General features: G+C 41.1%; 2 protein-coding genes across 3 annotated transcripts; one reads left to right on the forward strand and one right to left on the reverse strand.

Moving 5' to 3' along the window:
* Positions 1 to 120: 120 nt before the first annotated feature.
* NFIL3 (nuclear factor, interleukin 3 regulated) lies at positions 121 to 14,686 on the forward strand. 2 transcript variants are annotated; one of them, XM_014258806.2, is made up of 2 exons: positions 121 to 196; positions 10,697 to 14,686. In XM_014258806.2, exon 2 carries the CDS (start codon positions 10,890 to 10,892, stop codon positions 12,261 to 12,263), a length of 1,374 nt encoding a protein of 457 aa, XP_014114281.2. In that variant the 5' UTR covers positions 121 to 196; positions 10,697 to 10,889; the 3' UTR covers positions 12,264 to 14,686. The 2 variants fall into 2 exon arrangements, with proteins under 2 accessions (XP_014114281.2, XP_014114282.2); XM_014258807.2 differs by lacking the exon at positions 121 to 196 and adding an exon at positions 1,988 to 2,010.
* Positions 14,687 to 18,238: 3,552 nt separating this feature from the next.
* LOC148184486 (uncharacterized) lies at positions 18,239 to 19,099 on the reverse strand. Its single transcript, XM_088054630.1, has one exon. The coding sequence runs from the start codon at positions 19,097 to 19,099 to the stop codon at positions 18,239 to 18,241; it is 861 nt and encodes a 286-aa protein (XP_087910756.1).
* Positions 19,100 to 19,450: the final 351 nt, after the last annotated feature.

Genomic DNA, 19,450 nt, shown 5'->3' on the forward strand with positions numbered 1-19,450 from the left:
GCGGGCTATGAGCCCCGCGCCGCGCTGCCTGCCCTACTAACACACATCCCTCCGCGCCGCCGCCGCGCGCTCCCGCCCGCCGCTCCGCCGCCGCCCGCCCCCCCCCTGCCGCCCCGCTGGGCTCCGCCCCGCCCCCCGCCTAGCGCGGGGGCCGGCCCCGGGCGGGGTATGCCCGGCGCTACGCGGTGCGCTGCAGGTAGGAGGGAAGGCGCGCGTGCAAAGTTGGGGTGCCCGCCCGGGGCTTCGCTGCAGCTGCGGGCGGGGATCGGCTGTTGCTTACGGGGAGCCCGGCAGGTCCCGGCCGCCGCCGGGAGGGAAGGGTCCGTTGGCGGCCCCGCTCTGCGCGGCGGCTCGGCGGAGGGGTGGTGGCGCGGGAGGCAGCCCGGGAGATGCCGGCCGGCTGCTCTCCCTGTCGGGGCGTGCTCGTTCCTGGCGTGCCGCGCTGCCCCCCGCGTGTCCCCGCAGGGAGCTCCGGGCAGCGCCGCCGGAGCGGCTCTCCCGCGTTGCATAATGTGCCGGCGGGGAGCGGAGCTGCCGCGGCGGACGCCGTGCGGGGCGGAGGGCTGGCTCTGCCCAGGACCCAGCCGTGCCTCAGCCACAAAACCACCGGGAGTTGCTGCCGGAGCCCGCCGGCCAGACCCAGCCCTCTCTCGGGCGGTGCAGGGGCATGTTGCCCGCGGGCAGTCGGGATCAATGGCAGCGGCCCGGGACCGGGGCTGCGCTTGTCTCAACCAGCCCTTTCCGTCACTTTTTGTCGCTGTTTTTTAGGCGCTGCGGGACCGATCGCATAATAGTTCCTGGAAATGTTGCATTATGTAACCACAAAATTTGCTGGCAGCCGGGCTGGGAAGAGGGAGCTAATTATGCGATTTTATAATCTTCCTACAAAGAAACTAGGACAATCTCGCCCCGGAAAAAAAAAAAAAAAAATAGCCCCCCAAACCCGTAACTGTAACAGGTTTTGTTAAAGTGTGTTTATTAAGGGAAGTAGACAACTGGGTAAGTGGGGAGGCGAGGCGCGCTCGCCGGCTGCGTGCCGGGTGCCTTAAAACGAGATTTGTGTTGGGTCTATATTTAGCCCCTTCGCGTTTTAGCAATTGTGGCTTCATGTGCTATTTCTGGTCTTTTCTCCAGAGCCGTGCGTGTGTAAGACGTTCGAGGCATTTGCTCGGATTTTTAACTCTACGCCTTCGGAGGCGTTTTAGATCAGGCTGTATTTTTTTTAGGGAAGGCGTTTCGCCCAGACGCCGTGCCATCTCCCCGATACGAGCTTTGAGTGGAAAAAATTAATTCAAAATATTTTTTAAAAAACAAACAAACCACACACACACACACAAAAAAAAGTCTAAAACCATAACAACCCAAAACGACAAACCGAAGCAAACGGGAACGGCTTAATTTAGGGAAGAAAGGCGTTTAAAGGGGATTTCAGCCGCGCTGGAGGGCAGAGAAAGAGCCGTCCCGGCCGTGCCCTGACGGCCGCGGCGGGCTGAGGGCCAGGTCCCGCCGGCCCCCGTGGGGCAGCGGAGCCGGGCTCCGGGGGCGGCCGCCGGCAGTAGGTCAGTGTGACAGAGCCGGCGGGCGCTGGAACGGAGCGGGTGCGCGGAGCCCGACGATTCCTCCTCGCCCAGCTTCTCCTCCCTGAGGCTCGGGGGGGTCGCCGCTGCCTCCCTCCCCGGGCGGCGGACGGGGCGCGGCGGCGGCGGGCGAGCGAGGGCTGGGGGCGCTGGCGCTCCCCCTCAGCCCTTTGTTCTGGGCTGGGGCGGCGGCGGCGGCGGCGGCGGGGGGGCGGCGGGCTGATAGCGCGGGGCCGAGCGGGCCGGGGCCATGCGCCGCGGGTCACGTAGGGGGCCGCGGGGCCGAGCCGGGCAGCCTTTGTGGCGGGGCGCGGTGTGGGGCCGGGCTCGGCCCCGCACCGCGCCCCGCGGAGCGTCCCCACCCCGCTGCCCATCACCCCCCTAGTCCCACCGTCGCCTGCAGGCAGGGATCGCCAGACAAAGGCCCTCGCAGGTAGGCACGAGATGAGCGTTTTCTTTCGTTTCTTACGTAACGAACGACAACATCATAAGGGGGGGGGGGGGGGGGGGGAAGGCGAGAATCATCATTGCCCAATTCTGTAATTTTTTTTCCCAAGTCACTTTGGCGTCGCTGTGGCTGTGTGTTTTGTACTCTGGGGCCAGCTTGTGCTGTGTCCTCAGAGGGAACATAGCTTGAAAGTTGCTGACGATAACTTGCCTTTCAAGATGATGTGATTTTTATTTTTCAGTTGTTGTTGGATTTTTTTTTTTTAATTTTTGGTTACTGAAACGGTTCTCCAGTAGGTGAAACCAACACCACTGTGCTTCTGACCAGAAACCTCCTGAGTACCCCAGCCACAGGCTTTATGTTCGTTGTACCTGCTGTAGGAAGTAGCAGCAAAGTATTTTAAAAATGTAATATTCTTGGTAACTGAATAAACTTTTCTGCTACTTGATTGTTAGGACCAAGACAGCCTTGTACAGCGAGGCTCCTTTGGAGTTACTGTTGTGTTAAAAACAACCCTGTTTTTTTTTCGTTGTCCTTGTAACTTGAATGATTGCACTTAGTTTTGTTATGTTTGCTCCAGTGTGTGTAACCTACTTTGAGTTATCTTTGCCCTCTTCAGTAATTAATTAAATCCAGTGCCTCGTTTGAGATATTGCTATGTGCATTGCTTTTATGGTCCTTATTCAATCAAAATGTTGACTTTGATGGGAAACTTGAATGAATAGGGATTTGGTATTTTGGCCCAAAAACCTGATTTAAACCAACAAGTTCAAAGACTACTGAATAAGGATCATTAATAACATTGGCACTAACAGTTATTGTTACAGAAGTTCTCCCATTACAGATGTCTTTGACTGTTAAAATGCTAATACGCTTTACAATATTCTGCCTTCACTTTCATGTACTTTATATTTTTAACTCGTGCTCCAAAGGACTCTTAACTAGCTTTTAAAATATCCAGCTTCCTGAATTTGCAGCCAAAGCCTCAAGTTTCTGCTGTTCTGGTGGGAGTTGTTTTCCATTTTGTTTTGAGGTTTGGGGAGGGGTTTTTTTGTTTATTTTGTTTGTTTTAAGAAACTGATGTGAAGCTGTCAAAAAGCTAAGAGTCTTCCCATGGGCAATATGAACTTACATGACCTCCACACAGCTTATCTCATCTTAAGAAGGAGCAGTATTTGCCTTGCTTTGGATGAAATCTGTAGAACATACAGACATTCTTACTATTGCAATATAGTCAAAATAGAGTCAGAGAAAGATATCAGTGCCATGCTGCTTTTTTCCAATCTTTTATCTTGAAATAGGACTCTTAAATGAAATAAGCCTTTAACTCATTTTAAATTGACTTATTTTAACAAAGTTATGCAAACTACGCTTATGCAATAGTTTTTTTCCAGACGGCAATCTTGCTGCTGTTATAACATCACTGTGATGCAATAATATGAACAATAAAATCCTCTGTTTGAGTCTTATTACACACTGTTAAGCAATGTATCTGACTCATCCGCTTAATTGACTCTTCTAGGTGACCTTGCCATGATCATTACAGCCAGTTATGAGATATAAATGTGCTTAGGCTATGTAATAGAAAAAAAATGCAAATAGATGGCCAATTCCTGCACTCCATTCTAAAAGAAAATGACAATTGATTTCCGTGTTAGTATTTTACAGTATTAAAGCATTACATTACAGTATTTGAAAATATTTTTTTTGTAGCTCTAAGATAATGTAACTGTCTAATACTGATGGTAAGCATGACTTACAAACAAGATTGCTTCTACAACTTTTTTAGTCAAGACCAAGTATTCTCCTGTTGACACAATCTCGTTTAAAAATTGTATTATAAGGTGGATCTCAAATAAATCTAAAGCTGCTTTAGATACCCTATTTTTCCTAATTCACTTGTTGAATTGGTCCATGTCCAAAATAGCATACTGAGATCGAATTTTGTGACAGATGTTAAATATATAATTATAAAATTTTATATATAATTAAAATTATATATACATATGTAAAATACAGAGCTTTTTTCCCTTTCTTGAGTTGCTCCACCTTGGTGTAATTTTCAGTCTGTCCTGCAGTATTTGAATAATGAACCAGTTTTTGCTACAGAGGTGTCTGCACAACAGCTGAGAGTGTAGATGCCAGTGCTGCAAGACTTCTCATTACAAGTGGAATGCAACCCAACAAAGAAAATAATGCTCAGTATGGGCAGTGGTCTGGACCATCTCACAGAATTGGAGCCCTAAATATTGCTATTTTTTTGCTCTCTCTGCCACAAGTGATAGATAACATTTTACAGCCAGTGTTTATTTTGTATGTTTATTTCAGTTGTTATATAACAAGATGCATGTTTAGAGCATCAGCTAGGATTAATTGACATAATTCTGCTGCCTTTAAATAGAGCCATGTAAATTTAGGTCAGCTGAAGGTCTGGTCCATGGGTGGCATTTTAAGAACTCAGTTCAATAATAGAAAGCCATTTGTTGTCAGAATAATTAATATTTGATTTTGTGGGCTATTTTTTTTTTTTTATGGTTTGTGACTAAGGGTAACCCGAGATTGTATTTCCAGAACATGGTTGCTATTAAGTTATAGCTTTTCACAGTCCAGTTCTTCCTGCTGTCAAGTTGCTATTGAAATGAGAAACATACTGTAACTTCAGTAACAGTTGTTGCTATTGAGGCTTTATTAAAAATACTGGAAAGTGATATGCTGTTTGTTAAATTGCATATTTACATGCGGATACTATATATATTATATATATGGAATTAAATATTTACCCAAGATATATTTATTTCCTTCTCAGTTTTATTTTTTTTTTTTTCCTGGTGCTATCAGTAATATTCTTAGGTCTTGTTTTACATCATTTGAACCAGAGCAATAAACAGCTTGTTTTGGGAAAAATGAACAGATCTGGTAGAATCATACTATCTTCATAAGGAAATGAAAGAAAATATGCGGCAAATTTACACTTAAGCTTGACTGACTTTTTCTGAACAACAGCTACCCTTAGCATATGTTAAGTTGTGCTCTTCAAAGAAAAATTTTATTTCTGTAATTTACCTTTGGTAAGCAGGCCATACTTGAATGAGTTAATTTGTAGTTCTTAAGATAAACAGTAACTTAAGTAATTTTTCCAACAATGAAAGCCTTTTGTAAAAATTACATATGACATCAGCTTTCTGGGTACAAAGTAGAGTTGGGTAATACGAATTTGCAATAGTATTTCAAGTTCCATGACAATCTTATGCATTCTTTTTCTTAAATTTGATTGAACAGTATCATAATAAATTATTTCTGATGTGCCTGATGCAATATATTTTGTGGACACATTCCATTTTTTTCTTTCAATAACACGATCAACATTTTAGCAAAAGTGGGTCATCTTGTACAAAGTTATCATCATCAGTGTTCCACTGACCTAATTACACATTGGTCCTGAAACAGTAACCACTTAAGCACAACATGAAGTTGTAGGAAAAGGAAACTGTATACAGGATCAATAGTTCTGCAATGCTTCATGCTGTTGTAATATATTCATGGTCTTTATGCACATTACTACATAACAGCAGAAATTGGTGGCAATATTTGTATTGTAAATGCTTTTCCCCTTTGTGACTGAGGATAACCTGCCCATCTCAGCATAAAATGTAGTCACTTAGGTTTTTTCCAAAAAGGTTTATCTTCATTTGTTCCACGTTGTTTAGACCCTTTGGCCCACAGATCTATCCCAGGGATATATCACTCTTTCAGTGTAGGCAGCATTAAAGCTTTTCATTAACACAAACACAAACTCACAAACTATTGTAGGTAAAGGGCAAGAAGAAATATGTTGAAGGATTTCCGTGGAGATGGGAAATACACTGTGTTGGAGAGGATTTCTGAATTATGGTAGTTAATGATAGGTGCAGGGTTTCATGGCATAATTTTTGTCTGTGGAAAGCAGTAGAGTATCTCCAGAATTTTTCAGCAGTGTTTAGGGAGGCTGCACATGCACCACCTGAGTTTGAACTCAGTTTCCTGTCCCATGTGTGCAATGAAAATGGTATTTTTTCTATATATCATAAAAGTACTGAGATAGATAGCAACTAGTTTTGGAATACTTCAAAGATAAAGTGTAAAATATATCTTTCAGTTATGTATCATTTTCCAATATTTGGAATGCAAACTGGTGACTTTTGAATCCATGAACAATTTCTATAGCAGCTCATCTGGTATGTAGCCAGATTTTCAAAATTGATAAATTGGGGCAGAATGGTGGCAGTAATATAATTAATGATGCCTATGCAAAATGTGGACAACAGCAACTAAAAATAGGCAGAGACATTAATACCAGCAAAATTGTTTTTCTAGAGTGTGCCGTATAGTAGTGGTGACGATAGAGGCATTTTTTTTCCTAGAACAAGAAGCTCTATGTAACAGTTATTTTCTTTCATTTTTAAGGACTGATATATATTCTTTATGTAGACACAATGATACAAAACTGAATTGTGTTTGAGCTTCAGTGCTAGAAATGGGAGTTCACTTAGTTTGATAGAATCACTATCAAAATGCTAGAGCTGTAGAATTAAACAATCATTTTATCTGAGGATATGTTTGAAAAATTGTGCTTGGAAATAGCATGAATTATTTTTCCAACTATAAATGAAATCATGCAGCAACATTCTATGGGGAGGGTTAGGTGTATGAGGAGGCACACATATATTCTCTAAAATAGAAATGACTTATGCAATTAAATTACACAGAAGAGAGCAAGATTGTGGCCCTATCCTCCAAACTATGAGACCTTTCAGTTACTGTGGTGTGAATATGTAAATCCCTGTGATCAGATCTTGAGTGTGCCATGGTGTCTCTTCAGCATTTTTTGAAGTCCCCTGGATAAATTAATTTTTTTGTGATTTCTGCATACATAATTTTTTGCTTCAATAGCATGAGTCCTATACAACAGTCTCATTAATACTTGGATCTCGGATTGTATTCTGCTTCTGTTGAAGCCAATGGCAAAATTGCTGTGGGAGCAGGACTGGCTCTGTAATTAAGTTAATAGGGTCGAGTGTTATTACATTGTAGAATTGGCACTCAATGCCATTAACATCAACCAACCAAATGTTGGTTTTATAACACTTTAGGAGGGAGTGATAAAGCAATTGAAAAATTATTCATAAGGGAAAATACTGGAATTTGAAATGTAGTCAGAGGAATCATTACAGTTCATTAATTTATGTGTAAATACTCATGTTTTCAAATGGAATTATAAAATGCAAGTGAAGTGAAGTGAAATGGCTGGTTCCATTGAAGGCATGTTGCCATTATCATCAGATGGAATTTAATTTGTTTACAGACTCTGCATTGGGCTGATCCACATGGAGAAGTATTACTAAACAAGGGTTTTGACTCCTGTTTGTAAAGCCACAATTCCAGTTACCATAATAAAGGTGCTCAATAAATATAGGAGTTAATTCATGAAAGTAATGGCAGTAGGTCTAACTGCATAAATAGCAAACCCATATGACTATGTCAGTGGGTTACATGTCTGTCTTGACAGCTTCACTGATGCTGATGGACTCTGGCAGAGAGCAAAGTTGAATATTGCATGCAAAAACACGATCATTTTGATACATGCTTAATATTTGCTGTAGATTGCATGCTACTTACGTTCTGTCTGTTTGTGCCAGGAACAATGTGTACAGAAGGGAGACTGGCCAAAACAGGAGTTAACAGTGCTACAGTGAGCAGATTGGGCCATTCCAGTGTACAATCTGCAGATGTCCCATGGAACAAGGGACATGAACTCTGCAGCTGGTTGGGCTAAGTGCAGCTCAGTGCCACTGTTAGGCTTGCAGGTGGATATTTGGACATGCAGTCAAGATTTTATCCATCAATATGGTTGGTCATATTGATGAACTATGCCATTAGTCTACACTCATTCAGGAAAAAAACAACCCACAATCCAAAACCTTTCTTGATAATTACTATTACCATTATTAATATTTTTCCTAGACCACAGTGTTGGACAAACACTGAACTGGAATAGCTTTTAGCTGGAGACCATGCAGATAGCAACAGTCTGAATTCTTATCCTGGTGCACTTATCCTGGTGAACTAAACCTGGAACTGGTTTAGTTCAAGACTAAACTCTGCTTTTATATCACACGGAACTAAAATATGGGAACATTATAGGGGGGAAGATAGTATTTAATCTGTGTAGGTATGGTTTTGTTCTTCTAAAATATCCAATGATTCTATAAGTACTTCCTTGCTATTGCTACCACTTCAAGTAAGTATAGGTGTTCTAGGCTATATGGCTCATATATATATAAAAATGATGACATGCATATTAGTGTGTGTTTTCTGGGAGAACAAATATTTGGGTTTGAGTGTAGCTCTCCATTATTGTTATATTCAGTAAGAGCTGTGAACCAGTAAGGACATGAAATTTCATGAAAGTTGTTTTGAACACTTTTTGCTTAGATGAGAGTTGGCTGAGATACATGCTAAGAAACAAGTGATGATTTCATAGGTATTCTGTACATGATACAGTTTCCTGCTGTGTGCCATGGAATGTGTCTGCTAGTGGTACAGGTGAATAGAGTGATTGTAGTGGATCAAGACAATTACAGATCAGAAACTGTGTACTCCCAGTTCTACAGGATAATGAAATGAAATTCCAGTATTCTGTTAGTGTAAAGTGATGCTACATAGACTGAATATTCTACAAATGTGACAAAAGGTCAAGTGGCCTTGTCTTCTCTTTTTTTGTTGTTGTTTTAAAGTTTTAACAATGATTTTTGTAAGTGTTGAGTTGCACTAGGTTTAAAACGGTATACGTATTAATTAATCATTGATTCACTGTATCAGTGAAATGGACAAAATATTTATACACCTACTTCAGCAAATCAAACTGTACTGAAAATTTGGAGAAACAGATGTTGCTTCTCTGTAGGGCTCATTTTTTGGTTTTAAACCTGATCCAGCTCCTTCAATCTTGACAGAAAGCTCCCTTTCGACTCAACCTAGAATTTTGGATCAGGGTCTAACTATGTAACTGTTTGCGTGTTAGAGGTACATTTCTTCTTCTCAAACATAACAATTTGTGGTGCTGCTTTTGCACTAAAATATTAGATGCTGTCTTTGGTGTGGCTGGCGTCTTAACTCTATTTTTCATAAGGGCTGTATTAACAAAGACAAATAGTTACATGTCAGTAATTAACCATGTATTTTAGGAAATTCTACTTAGTTGTTCTATTAAATGTGTTAATTTTTTCATGGCAGAAGAATTGGCATGGTTTGATGGAACAGAACCCAGCTTGAAACCTTAGTCTTTATGACCCTGCTTAATTGTTACTACATCACTCATTCCACTTTGCCTTCTGGAAAAGACAAGAGAAACTGGCAGAATACAATTCATTAATTCTTTTATAACTTTCTTGACTGATAATGTTAAAATCAGATTCATCAGTCATTGTAAAAACATTCCCAGTAAATAGAGACATTAATCTGAAGTGGCTGATTTTTTTTTTTGCCACACAGGCAATAATGATTGCTGACTCGATAGTCAGTTCTGTAAAAGCACTTGGCAAACCACATTCTTTTACCAGGAACATGACTGACTGTGGAAAATTATATAATGGGAAGCTGTGTCTAAGATCAAGACCAAGCGATCTTATGAGAATAAATATTTTTGCATCATAAGGGACTAAATAAAACAAAGGCCAATTTAAACTCTTAAGTTCAAATATAATGATTAAAATGTCTGAAGCTAAAGGTTAAGCTAGTTTTTCTTTGTTAATGGTAAGACTTCTGGGTCTAAAATTTTACTTCAATGCAAATACTGTTTCCTGGAAGTGTGCATGCCTCAATGGTATTAAACTTTACTTTGACATAATGTGGCTATTTGTCAAATGCAAATTTTTAGTTAAATGTTATTTCTCTAATGTATTTTTCAATATTCATTTTAATGTTTTCTTTGTAAGATACTAGAAAATTACATAATTTTGGGTCAATATTTTTTAGTCATTAAGTAGTCACCCAATTATGTATGTGAACTTGCTAGTTTGAATAAATATGATGGATACAAACACACATATATATAGATATATGTGTGTATATATATATATTTACAGGATTCAAAAGCATCAATTAAATGCTTTATATATATAATGGATAATGGTGGTATTTTAAGACAATAGAAAGCACTTCAGCTTCTCTAAATCAGCTTATGTTATTTTTTAATCCATGAAGGACCCAAATGTATTGCATTTCTAAGTCATACACCACATCTGTTTTCAGAAGAGATGCTTTAACGTGGAACAGGTTACTTTGCAGTGCTTCTCATCAACATGCTTTGTGTCCTGCAGCTTGAAGTGTTGGAAGGTTTTAGTTTGGCCAGTGATATCATGGAAGGTTCTGTGACAGCATTACTATAGGGTCAAAACTCAAATATTTTTTAATTGATTCTTCCTTGGATCATGTAATATTTGTTTTGGAAGCAAATCTGCCTCCTCTAGGTGTCATGAAATGTAGAATATCGGTAGTTTCAGTGTTAAGCTGTCATCATATTACAGCGGGTTTAATGAACAAAATTCTTGTCTGAACTATTTGTCAGCAGCCACTTTTGTGGGTTTTGAACCAGCAATTCCTAAATAGTAATAACATTTTCTATTTATTTCAGGCTTTTAAGAAGATTCCCATTGAATCTGCTAAGAAAATTGGTTCTAGACAGTCACTTCTGTCTGAGATTATGAAAGAAAAGGAAGAATGTACGTGGATTTAAAATTACTGTATTTATCGAGTTGTGGAGTGAGAAGTACTGGGGAGATAGCTTGCTCTGTTGTTTATTGTAGATCTTCTACAAATTGTTTCTGATGCAGCTGAGAAAAATGCAGACCCTTAAAAAGGAGCACGGACCTGTTGACACAAGTAGCAATGTGGACAAAATCATGGTACTGAAGTCGACCTTAGCAGAAGTATCTGAAGAATTGTCTACAAATGAAGATATACTACTTACTGAAGCAAGTAGTGGAAAGAGCAAATCTTCAGCTTGCCGGAGAAAGCGAGAATTCATTCCAGATGAAAAGAAAGATGCTATGTATTGGGAGAAAAGGCGGAAAAATAATGAAGCTGCCAAAAGATCTCGTGAAAAACGACGACTGAATGACCTTGTCTTAGAGAACAAACTAATTGCACTGGGAGAAGAGAATGCTACTTTGAAGGCAGAGCTGCTTTCATTGAAGTTAAAGTTTGGTTTAATTAGTTCTGCGGCCTATGCCCAAGAGATACAGAAACTCAGTAGCTCAACAACTGTGTATTTTCAAGATTATCAGAGTTCCAAATCAAATATTAACTCATTTGTAGATGAACATGAACCATCTATAGTTGGTAGCAGTTGTATTTCTGTCATTAAACATTCTCCTCAAAGCTCAATGTCTGATGTATCTGAAACATCAACTGTAGAGCATACCCAACCAAGTCGTATACAAAGCAACTGTAGAAGTCCTGAAAATAAGTTCCAGATTATAAAGCAGGAGCCCATGGAAATAGAGAGAGAGCCAAGAGATGACAGAGGTTCATATAAAGCATCCATATATCCAAACTACATGGGAGCTACCTTTAATGTGTACTCACATTCTCCTCCTCTCTTGCAAGTTAATAGGTCCTCCAGTAATTCCCCAAGAACGTCAGAAACTGATGATGGTGTAGTTGGAAAGTCATCTGATGGAGAAGATGAACAGCAGGTTCCTAAGGGTCCAATTCATTCCCCAGTTGAACATAAAAATGTTCATGCAACAGTTAAAGTTCCAGAAGTGAATTCTTCAGCTTTGCCTCACAAGCTTCGAATCAAAGCCAAAGCCATGCAAGTTAAAGTGGAAGCAATGGATAATGACTATGATGCAACACAGAAATTGTCGTCACCCATTGACATGTCCTCCAAAAGACATTTTGAGCTTGAAAAACATGGTGCGCAAAACTTGGTGCATTCTTCTCACACTCCTTTCTCGGTTCAAGTGACTAATATCCAAGACTGGTCACTTAAACCAGAACTCTGGCATCAGAAGGACCTCAACGTTAAAATTCAGAGTGGTTGCAAAACTGGAGTTGTTGAAATAAAAGACAATATCTACAATGTCTCTGAGTCAGAGAACCTCTATTTGAAGCAGGGCATAGCAAACTTATCTGCAGAGGTTGCTTCACTTAAAAGACTTATAACTACACAAATCTCTGCATCAGACTCTGGTTAATTTACTACTGAAAAAAAAAGGCTTATTGTTTCAGAGGATGTCATTTGCAGTAGATCAATATGTTTTGTATGATGCTGAATTTTCACTGGACTTGTGATGTCATTTCACTGTAATGTTCACATAATGTCTAATTGGTGTCTTTTTGTGCACAAATTATTATGAAGACTAGGTTGTGCTATGATCACTATGCCTTGAGTATAGTCAAGTAGCCTGTACAAAGGCTGTATATAGTGGACTTTAATTTCTTTTTGTTCTACTACAAAGTGTGCGAGTTACCAGTTACAATAAAATATTGGTGACAAACATAGAACATCTACTCCAGTTCAGTTGATTTTATGAACTTGTAAATAAGTTGTTAATTAAAAGCTGGGTTTTTTCTTACACTGTGCTCAACTTCACTTACGTTTTTGGGTTTAACAGCCTAACAACCAAATTACAATTTACAACATGTGTGATTCTTCTGGCCACCTTTTTCCTTAACATGTTTTTTAGAAGAGAAGTAAAGTGAATATTTATAAATGAAACAGTACCAATTTATAGCCTTAGCCTTCTTTAACTTATTTCTTAGTAGAAATTAACCAAACCCCTTGCAAATTCTAACCCAGTAACTAATATCAACAACCTTTTTTTTCTCCTTCAATCTCAAATGAGACAGTACTGAGTTTCCTGAATGTTTTAGTGTGACAAACAATTTTTCAATATTATAACTTGATGTTTTAGGTGAAATTAGTTAAGTCAGATTTGTGCATCTGCAAGGTTTTCAGAGCCTTGCAGTGACAGAATCGGATGGCACCATCTCTGCCGAGGGGTGGCTTGTGTCTGCAAGGGGTGCAGGCCTGGAAAGTCCACCCCTCTTGCATACCAGCATTCTGTCTGTGGCAGACCATGGGCCACCTGTACATGAAATAGAAAGGCTACTGGATCTGTAAACTCTGAGCTCAGCTAGGTAAATACTTACATAAAGGCTAGGCAATAGCAGTTGCAGAGTTAAAGGAGATCATCTGCTATTTCAGTTCCCAGAATGGGACATAATGCAATTATGCATGAAGTCTTGCCAGCAATTTGTCCCTGGTTTCAATGGCTTAATTAACTGAACTGGAATACCTTGGCTTGCTAAAGGGCATTTTGCAAGAACTTCTCAAATGTAAAATAGAGACTGTGTGAAGAACTGCACAATCTAGACACTGCTAGCCCCTTACAACTTATGCAGATGATGAGTTCTTCACTTGATGACTGGACAAGGCTGTGGTGCTCTTTGTCATTCAGAAGAGCCATTGAACCATGGAGTTTAGAATTGTATCACATATCCTTGGTTTGGCTTACCAAAATCTTTCATTTTAAAACTAAAAATAATTTACAAATAGAGCATAAACTTGGCAGAGGTTCTTTTCATGACACTTCCCCCTTCTTTTAACATACTAATAAATCAGACTAACAAATAAGCTTTTTCTGAAAAGGCTTTTTATTAATTGCCATACTGTATAATGAATTGAACCTTTCCATAGGCTTAAAATACTAATTAACAAAACAATATGTAGGTATTGTTTTTTTAAATTAATACTTGACTTGAGTGAGAGGAAGTTTGTCAATTTTTTGGGGATATGAAGAGGAGTCTGAGTCACTCCTGATAGCTCTGAAGCTTGGTCCAGCAGTCAAGGCAATGGCAGAACTCCCTGATGTCAGTAAGGACAGGATTTGATTCTGTGCCTTTTCAGGAGCTGATGATTCAGTTGTGTTCTGGGAGGACCTTCGCACAGAAATCACTGGTACTTTCTGAGCTTTTTTGAGCCTTCTAACTGCTGTGCTGTATTTGTGGCATTCAGAGTTGATAAACTGCTATTCTTTTTTCATGCCTTAATAATACAATAGATCCCATAGCTGGGCTCTGTATGTATTTGGTAATTAACATAGATGACATTTCAATGTTACTGAAAATAAGCTCAGGATTATTGCATGAAATGTAAAAATTTGCATTGAATGATGGGGATATGAGACATGAGGCAGTGATTGCTACTGTCTCCTTGCTTGCTAAGTATCTTCTGTAAGCAACAATAAAATTCTTTAAATATTTTGCATATTATTTATCACATGTAATGTGTTCAAGGAGAGAACTTAAAACTCTCAGTGTTGCCATCAGTGTAAGCCTAGATCTATTGGGTTTTTTTCCATTTCTTGTTAGAATTGTTTGTCATAATGGAAGAATGTTGTCCTCTTTCTAGCTCATTATATATTTTGTGTATCTGTTTTGTGCAATTAATACTTAACAGTAATGATGTAGTTAATTTGTTGAAGGATGTCATTGCAAGAAAGTTATAGCATGGAGCTTAGGAGCACAATCAGATGTTATTTATACTCCCTTTATACCTTAGTGTTATGCTTCATTTGAAGAAAGAAATAAATAATTTGTCTTTTGTTCAAAACCAGATCTTACCTACCACATGCTTTTCTATTATGTTCATCGTCATAGTCCAACACAGGGGCATTAACTTGGGTTGATGACTGATCTTCCCATGCTGAAGTTGCTGTTTATCTAATATCTGTAATATCTTTCACATACCTATTAAAGGTACAAACTGTGAGAGTGTGGGTGGTACACACAAGGCCCCGTTATTGAGCTGTGAACTGCTCAGCTGCAGTGACTGCTGTGTAGATGGCTTCCTTGCCCTGCTTCCCATTGGGATGCGAAATGGGAAAGATTGAGTGTCACCCAGTGGGGGTGGGGAGGGAGACGGTGCAGTGGGACAGCCAGAGTTATGTAAGTGTAGGACCAGGCAGCTGTGCTCTTCCAACCTGCCTTCCTTGCACTGCAGGAAACAGAATCAGCTTCTATGGTATCCCTGGCTAGTCATGTAGTCCCTCAATGGGACAGCAGAAGGTTGGTTTTGAGCACAACATGGGCTTTATCTAAGTGTGTATAAACTGGCATAACTTATAAAAAGCTTGTTAATTCAGCAATTGACAAATCGACACAAAACATGGCAAAAGGGGAATCCTTATTTTAGTGTGACTTCAATTACAAATGTTAAGGAAGGCCACATACAGAAACTGGTAATTCTGAGATTTATTAGCATAATTTCTCCTTTATGATAATTGTTAGTGTGAATGGCTTCATGGAGAGTTTTAAGAGAAATCTGAAAGATAACTGTTGATTAGCAAGGTAAACTTTTTCCTAGTGATATCAACTGGTGGCTAATTAAGACTGCAAAGTATGACTGCAGCTCATTTTTTAGATTTGCCCAACTTATTTGTGTATAAACACAGTAATATAGCCTCATGTTCTGTCAATGCCAATAATTTGATAGTGAGGTAAATTGTGGATATGCCCAGACAGATACTGAGGCCAAACGTTATGATTTTCTGAATACTTTCAACTTTCTGTCTTCAGTAAATCTTACATATTGCATGGGATATATTTACATTTTATTAATATTCTGCACAGCCAAATATGCCCTTGTTCATGAATAGAAGACAGGTAACTGACAATCCCTGATTATTCTTCTCTTGTTATTTTCTCCCTAATGTCTATTTGAGTAGTTTATGAGACCAAAACTACGTCTGTGCAACTTAAATGCAAAATTGTGCAATAAACATACTCCTGGAGTTTTGTTAAAACACCGGCTGCTGAAAACCTTTTCTACTTGCTAGTACATGAATATGCTGTTGAAAATTGTGTACAATGAATTTAGCAAGAAACTGGGAATCCAATTAATATGGCCTTTATTATTACCATATTGTTTGAAAAATACTTTTATAGCTTATTGCACAATTCAAGATTGGTAACTACAAGAATACAGCAAAAGAATTTTCGGTATTTCTTGCATAAGAACAAGTAACATATTGTTCCATTTCAGTGCCAAATAAAAAGTTAAAAACACTAGGCAGAATCCTAGGGCATTTAACTCCTAATGTGATGTGGGTTTGTGTCGTGCATTGCAAGCATCCTTCCTGCTTCTAGTGCATCTGAAAGAGACCTTATCTGAAAAAGCCTGCATCAGTTCAAATGTTCTGAGGAAGCTAAATGGCTAATACTACTAACATTCAGATAACAAGGTCAATTTTTCTGCCACCATCCCTCACTCCCCTGATAAGTCACTGCACAGCTCAAAACAGTAGCCAGCTGTTAGACTTCTTCATGTTATCCAGTTTCTTAGATGTGCAAATAGCCGTGTCATTTAAAAAGTTACACACGTAAAACAATCAGGCTACCCTGCTATCTCGATACATTATGTCTACATTCTGAGGCATGATGTTAAACAAATTTCTAGCACTCTGGACCTCCAAAAATTCTCTTAAATTTGGTATATAAATATACTGAGAACATGCGTTAATTTCCACGGCAGTTCTGTTATGAAACCCTGAAAGCCGAGATATTAATGCTTTGTATAAAAATCAGAAAATATCAAAGCATGATATTGTATCACACCAAAGAGTTGAAAAGATGATAAAATGCAATGAGGGCCACTGTAGCAGAACACTGTTTTCCTTTTTCTGTGTTCTTGACACTGTACACACGAATAGACAATACATGTGCTTGAAGTTCTCATTCTCAATAAAAGACTTGGTGACATATGTTCTATAAAAGCCTCATGGTTAAAAAAGAGAACAAGCAAACATCAAAAAATATTTGTGTAAGCAAAACTATATTGGGCAAGTGACAATAACAGACAACATATATGAACTATCAGTATTGCATGGGACTGGAAGGAATTGTTAACATTTTCTCATTTTCTGTAATGAGATTGCTTAAGAAATGCAAATTTTAGCATATTTCATTAAATAAGATTTATGTAACTGCAAATAAACAGAAGGAAGGCAAATGGCACTTATTTGATGGTATTGACAGGTATTAGAATGGGATATTTCCAGTTGTCAGGGATCTACAACGATCATCTAGTCCCACTGCCTCACCACTTCAGGGCTGACCAGAAGTTAAAGCCCATCATGTAGGGCATTGTCCAAATGCCTCCTTTTAAGGCACTGACAGGGAGTCTATTCCAGTGTCTGACCACACTCTCAGTAAGACAGTATTTTCTTATGTCCCATCTGAACCTCCCCTGGTGCAGCTTTGAACTATTCCCACATATGCTGTCACTGGATCCTAGGGAGATCAGCAAACCCCTCTCCACTTTCCATCCTCTGGAAGATGTAGACAGCAGTGAAGTCACCCCTCAGCCTCCTTCTCTTCAAATTAGACAAACACAAAGCTTTCAACTCCTTGGCATCCATCTGGCATAGATAGGTCCTCTCTAAACAGAGCAGAAATACCAGCATCAAGGCTGGATCTTGACCAGTGGGAGGAAAATCTGTGCTTAAGGGCAGTATGTTTGCCTTTCCCTCACTGCTCACCAGCTGTGCAGCCTGATATGTGCCAGTCTGGCATTGTCCCCTCCCAGGGACAGTATTTTGCACTTCTCCTTGATGAGTTTCTAGGGGCTCCTGCCTTGGCAGGGTATGACCATGGGTTGACACAGAGAGCAGCACCAAGCTGTGACTCCAGGCAGGGGGAGGGAATTAGTCACTACCATAGCGAGGCTGCACTGGGCAGCACAGGCTGGTAGGAGAGCAGAGAACCAGGATGTGGGGGCAGAGGTTGGCACTGAAGAGCTCATGAGTAGCCTGGGGTGGTGAGCTGTGGGGCACAACCTAGACCTGGAGACCACCCTGCTGGAAATATCTGCCCTGGGCCTGGCTACAAGAATGGGTCTGGATCTGGCTATCACTTGTCTGACAGGAGAGTAACAAGGACAGAACTGCCACCTGTCCTGCTGGTAACACTGAGACTTCTTATGAGTTTCCATACATTCATTTTATTTGGATAGCAAGATAGGAGGGGCTGGGAGCCCTAGGGGGTTGGTGCATGCCCCAGCTGGTGGTTCAGTTCTAGTTTGGCTAACCCCTGAGGCATCCTCCAAAGTCATGAATGCAGGGGTGGCTGAAGAAGCCCCAGGGCTACTTGCCTGCCTCTTCAGGGGTCATCATGGCCCCTCAGGAGAGGGTTCACTGCCCTGTCTGGAAGTGGAGGACTGAGGAACAGACTCCTCTGGCTCCTCCTGGGGCTCTTCTTGCTCCAACAATGATGGTAATGGGTATAGAGGGGTAGCTTCTGAAATCCCCATCCATGGCAGTGGAGGAGGTGTTGGGCATCTCATCCATGGTACATCTTGCAGGGCTGTCAAAAGTGCTGGGACCTGGGCAGGGAGATAGGGCTGGTGGGCCAGCAGACGACAAGCTTCCCTGCTGCACCGTCGCACAGCAACACGGATAAGCTGTTGCACAAATATCGCCGCATGGTTTTGGAGGGATACCCCCAGCATCTGGACCAGCTGGTCTTCATCGATTCCATGGTTGGTCAGGATGTCCATGACAGTGTCCTCCACTAGGTCTGCCTCCATCCAGTTGTTCCTGAAGATCTGCCTTAACCTGGGTCGGACCCAGAGCACCAGAGTATCTAGGAGGCATGGGTGGTCCCGGAAAAGTACCACCCATTCCCCAGGCTGGAGGCTGCCCACAGGATGCCTGGGCATTCCTTCTGCAGCCCATGTTTGGGATGCTTCAGAGAAATGGAAGTCAAGGTGTCTGAGGTCTCCTCTTGCCTGGTGGACAATGATGGATGGTGTCTCAGATAGTGCAATGACATGCTCCATGTAGTCATTTTCTGTCCCCACAGAGTGCAAGATGGACAGAATCCTCCTCTTGCAGAGAGGGCACTTGGGTGTACTCTCTGCCCACTGCAGGATGCAGGTGTAACAGAACTGGTGCAGGCATGGCAATATGTAGCTGATCTCCTTCCAGCTGTCCAGGCAGATGGGACAGCAGTTGTCCACCTCTGTGGCCATGCTCTTCTCTGCAGTGGCCTGAGGGGAGCTGGGGTTATGAGTTGCTCCCATTCACCAGCATTGCAGCAGCAGGTTTTACTCTAGAAGGGGAAGAAGCACCAAGGCCATTGCCTGGACCCAGAAGGGGTGACAGAAATGTCGTGGTCCTCAGGAAGGAAACCATCTCAGCTCCTCAGTAGGTTTCACCTCCCAGCTCACCTCTGCTGCTGCAAGCGCACTTCCTGGGTGTCCCAATTGCCTGAACCTGGCAGGGAGGGGGAAGATTCTTCAATGGTTCTGGAGTTGAAAACAGAGAGCTGCAACAACTCTCCTTGCACAATGCCAACATCAAAGGCCTCACTCAACATTCCA

The sequence above is a fragment of the Pseudopodoces humilis genome, chromosome 4 (assembly GCF_049639895.1).
Source record: "Pseudopodoces humilis isolate 2021_Gansu_Grassland_sample_001 chromosome 4, ASM4963989v1, whole genome shotgun sequence".
NCBI lineage: Eukaryota > Metazoa > Chordata > Aves > Passeriformes > Paridae > Pseudopodoces > Pseudopodoces humilis.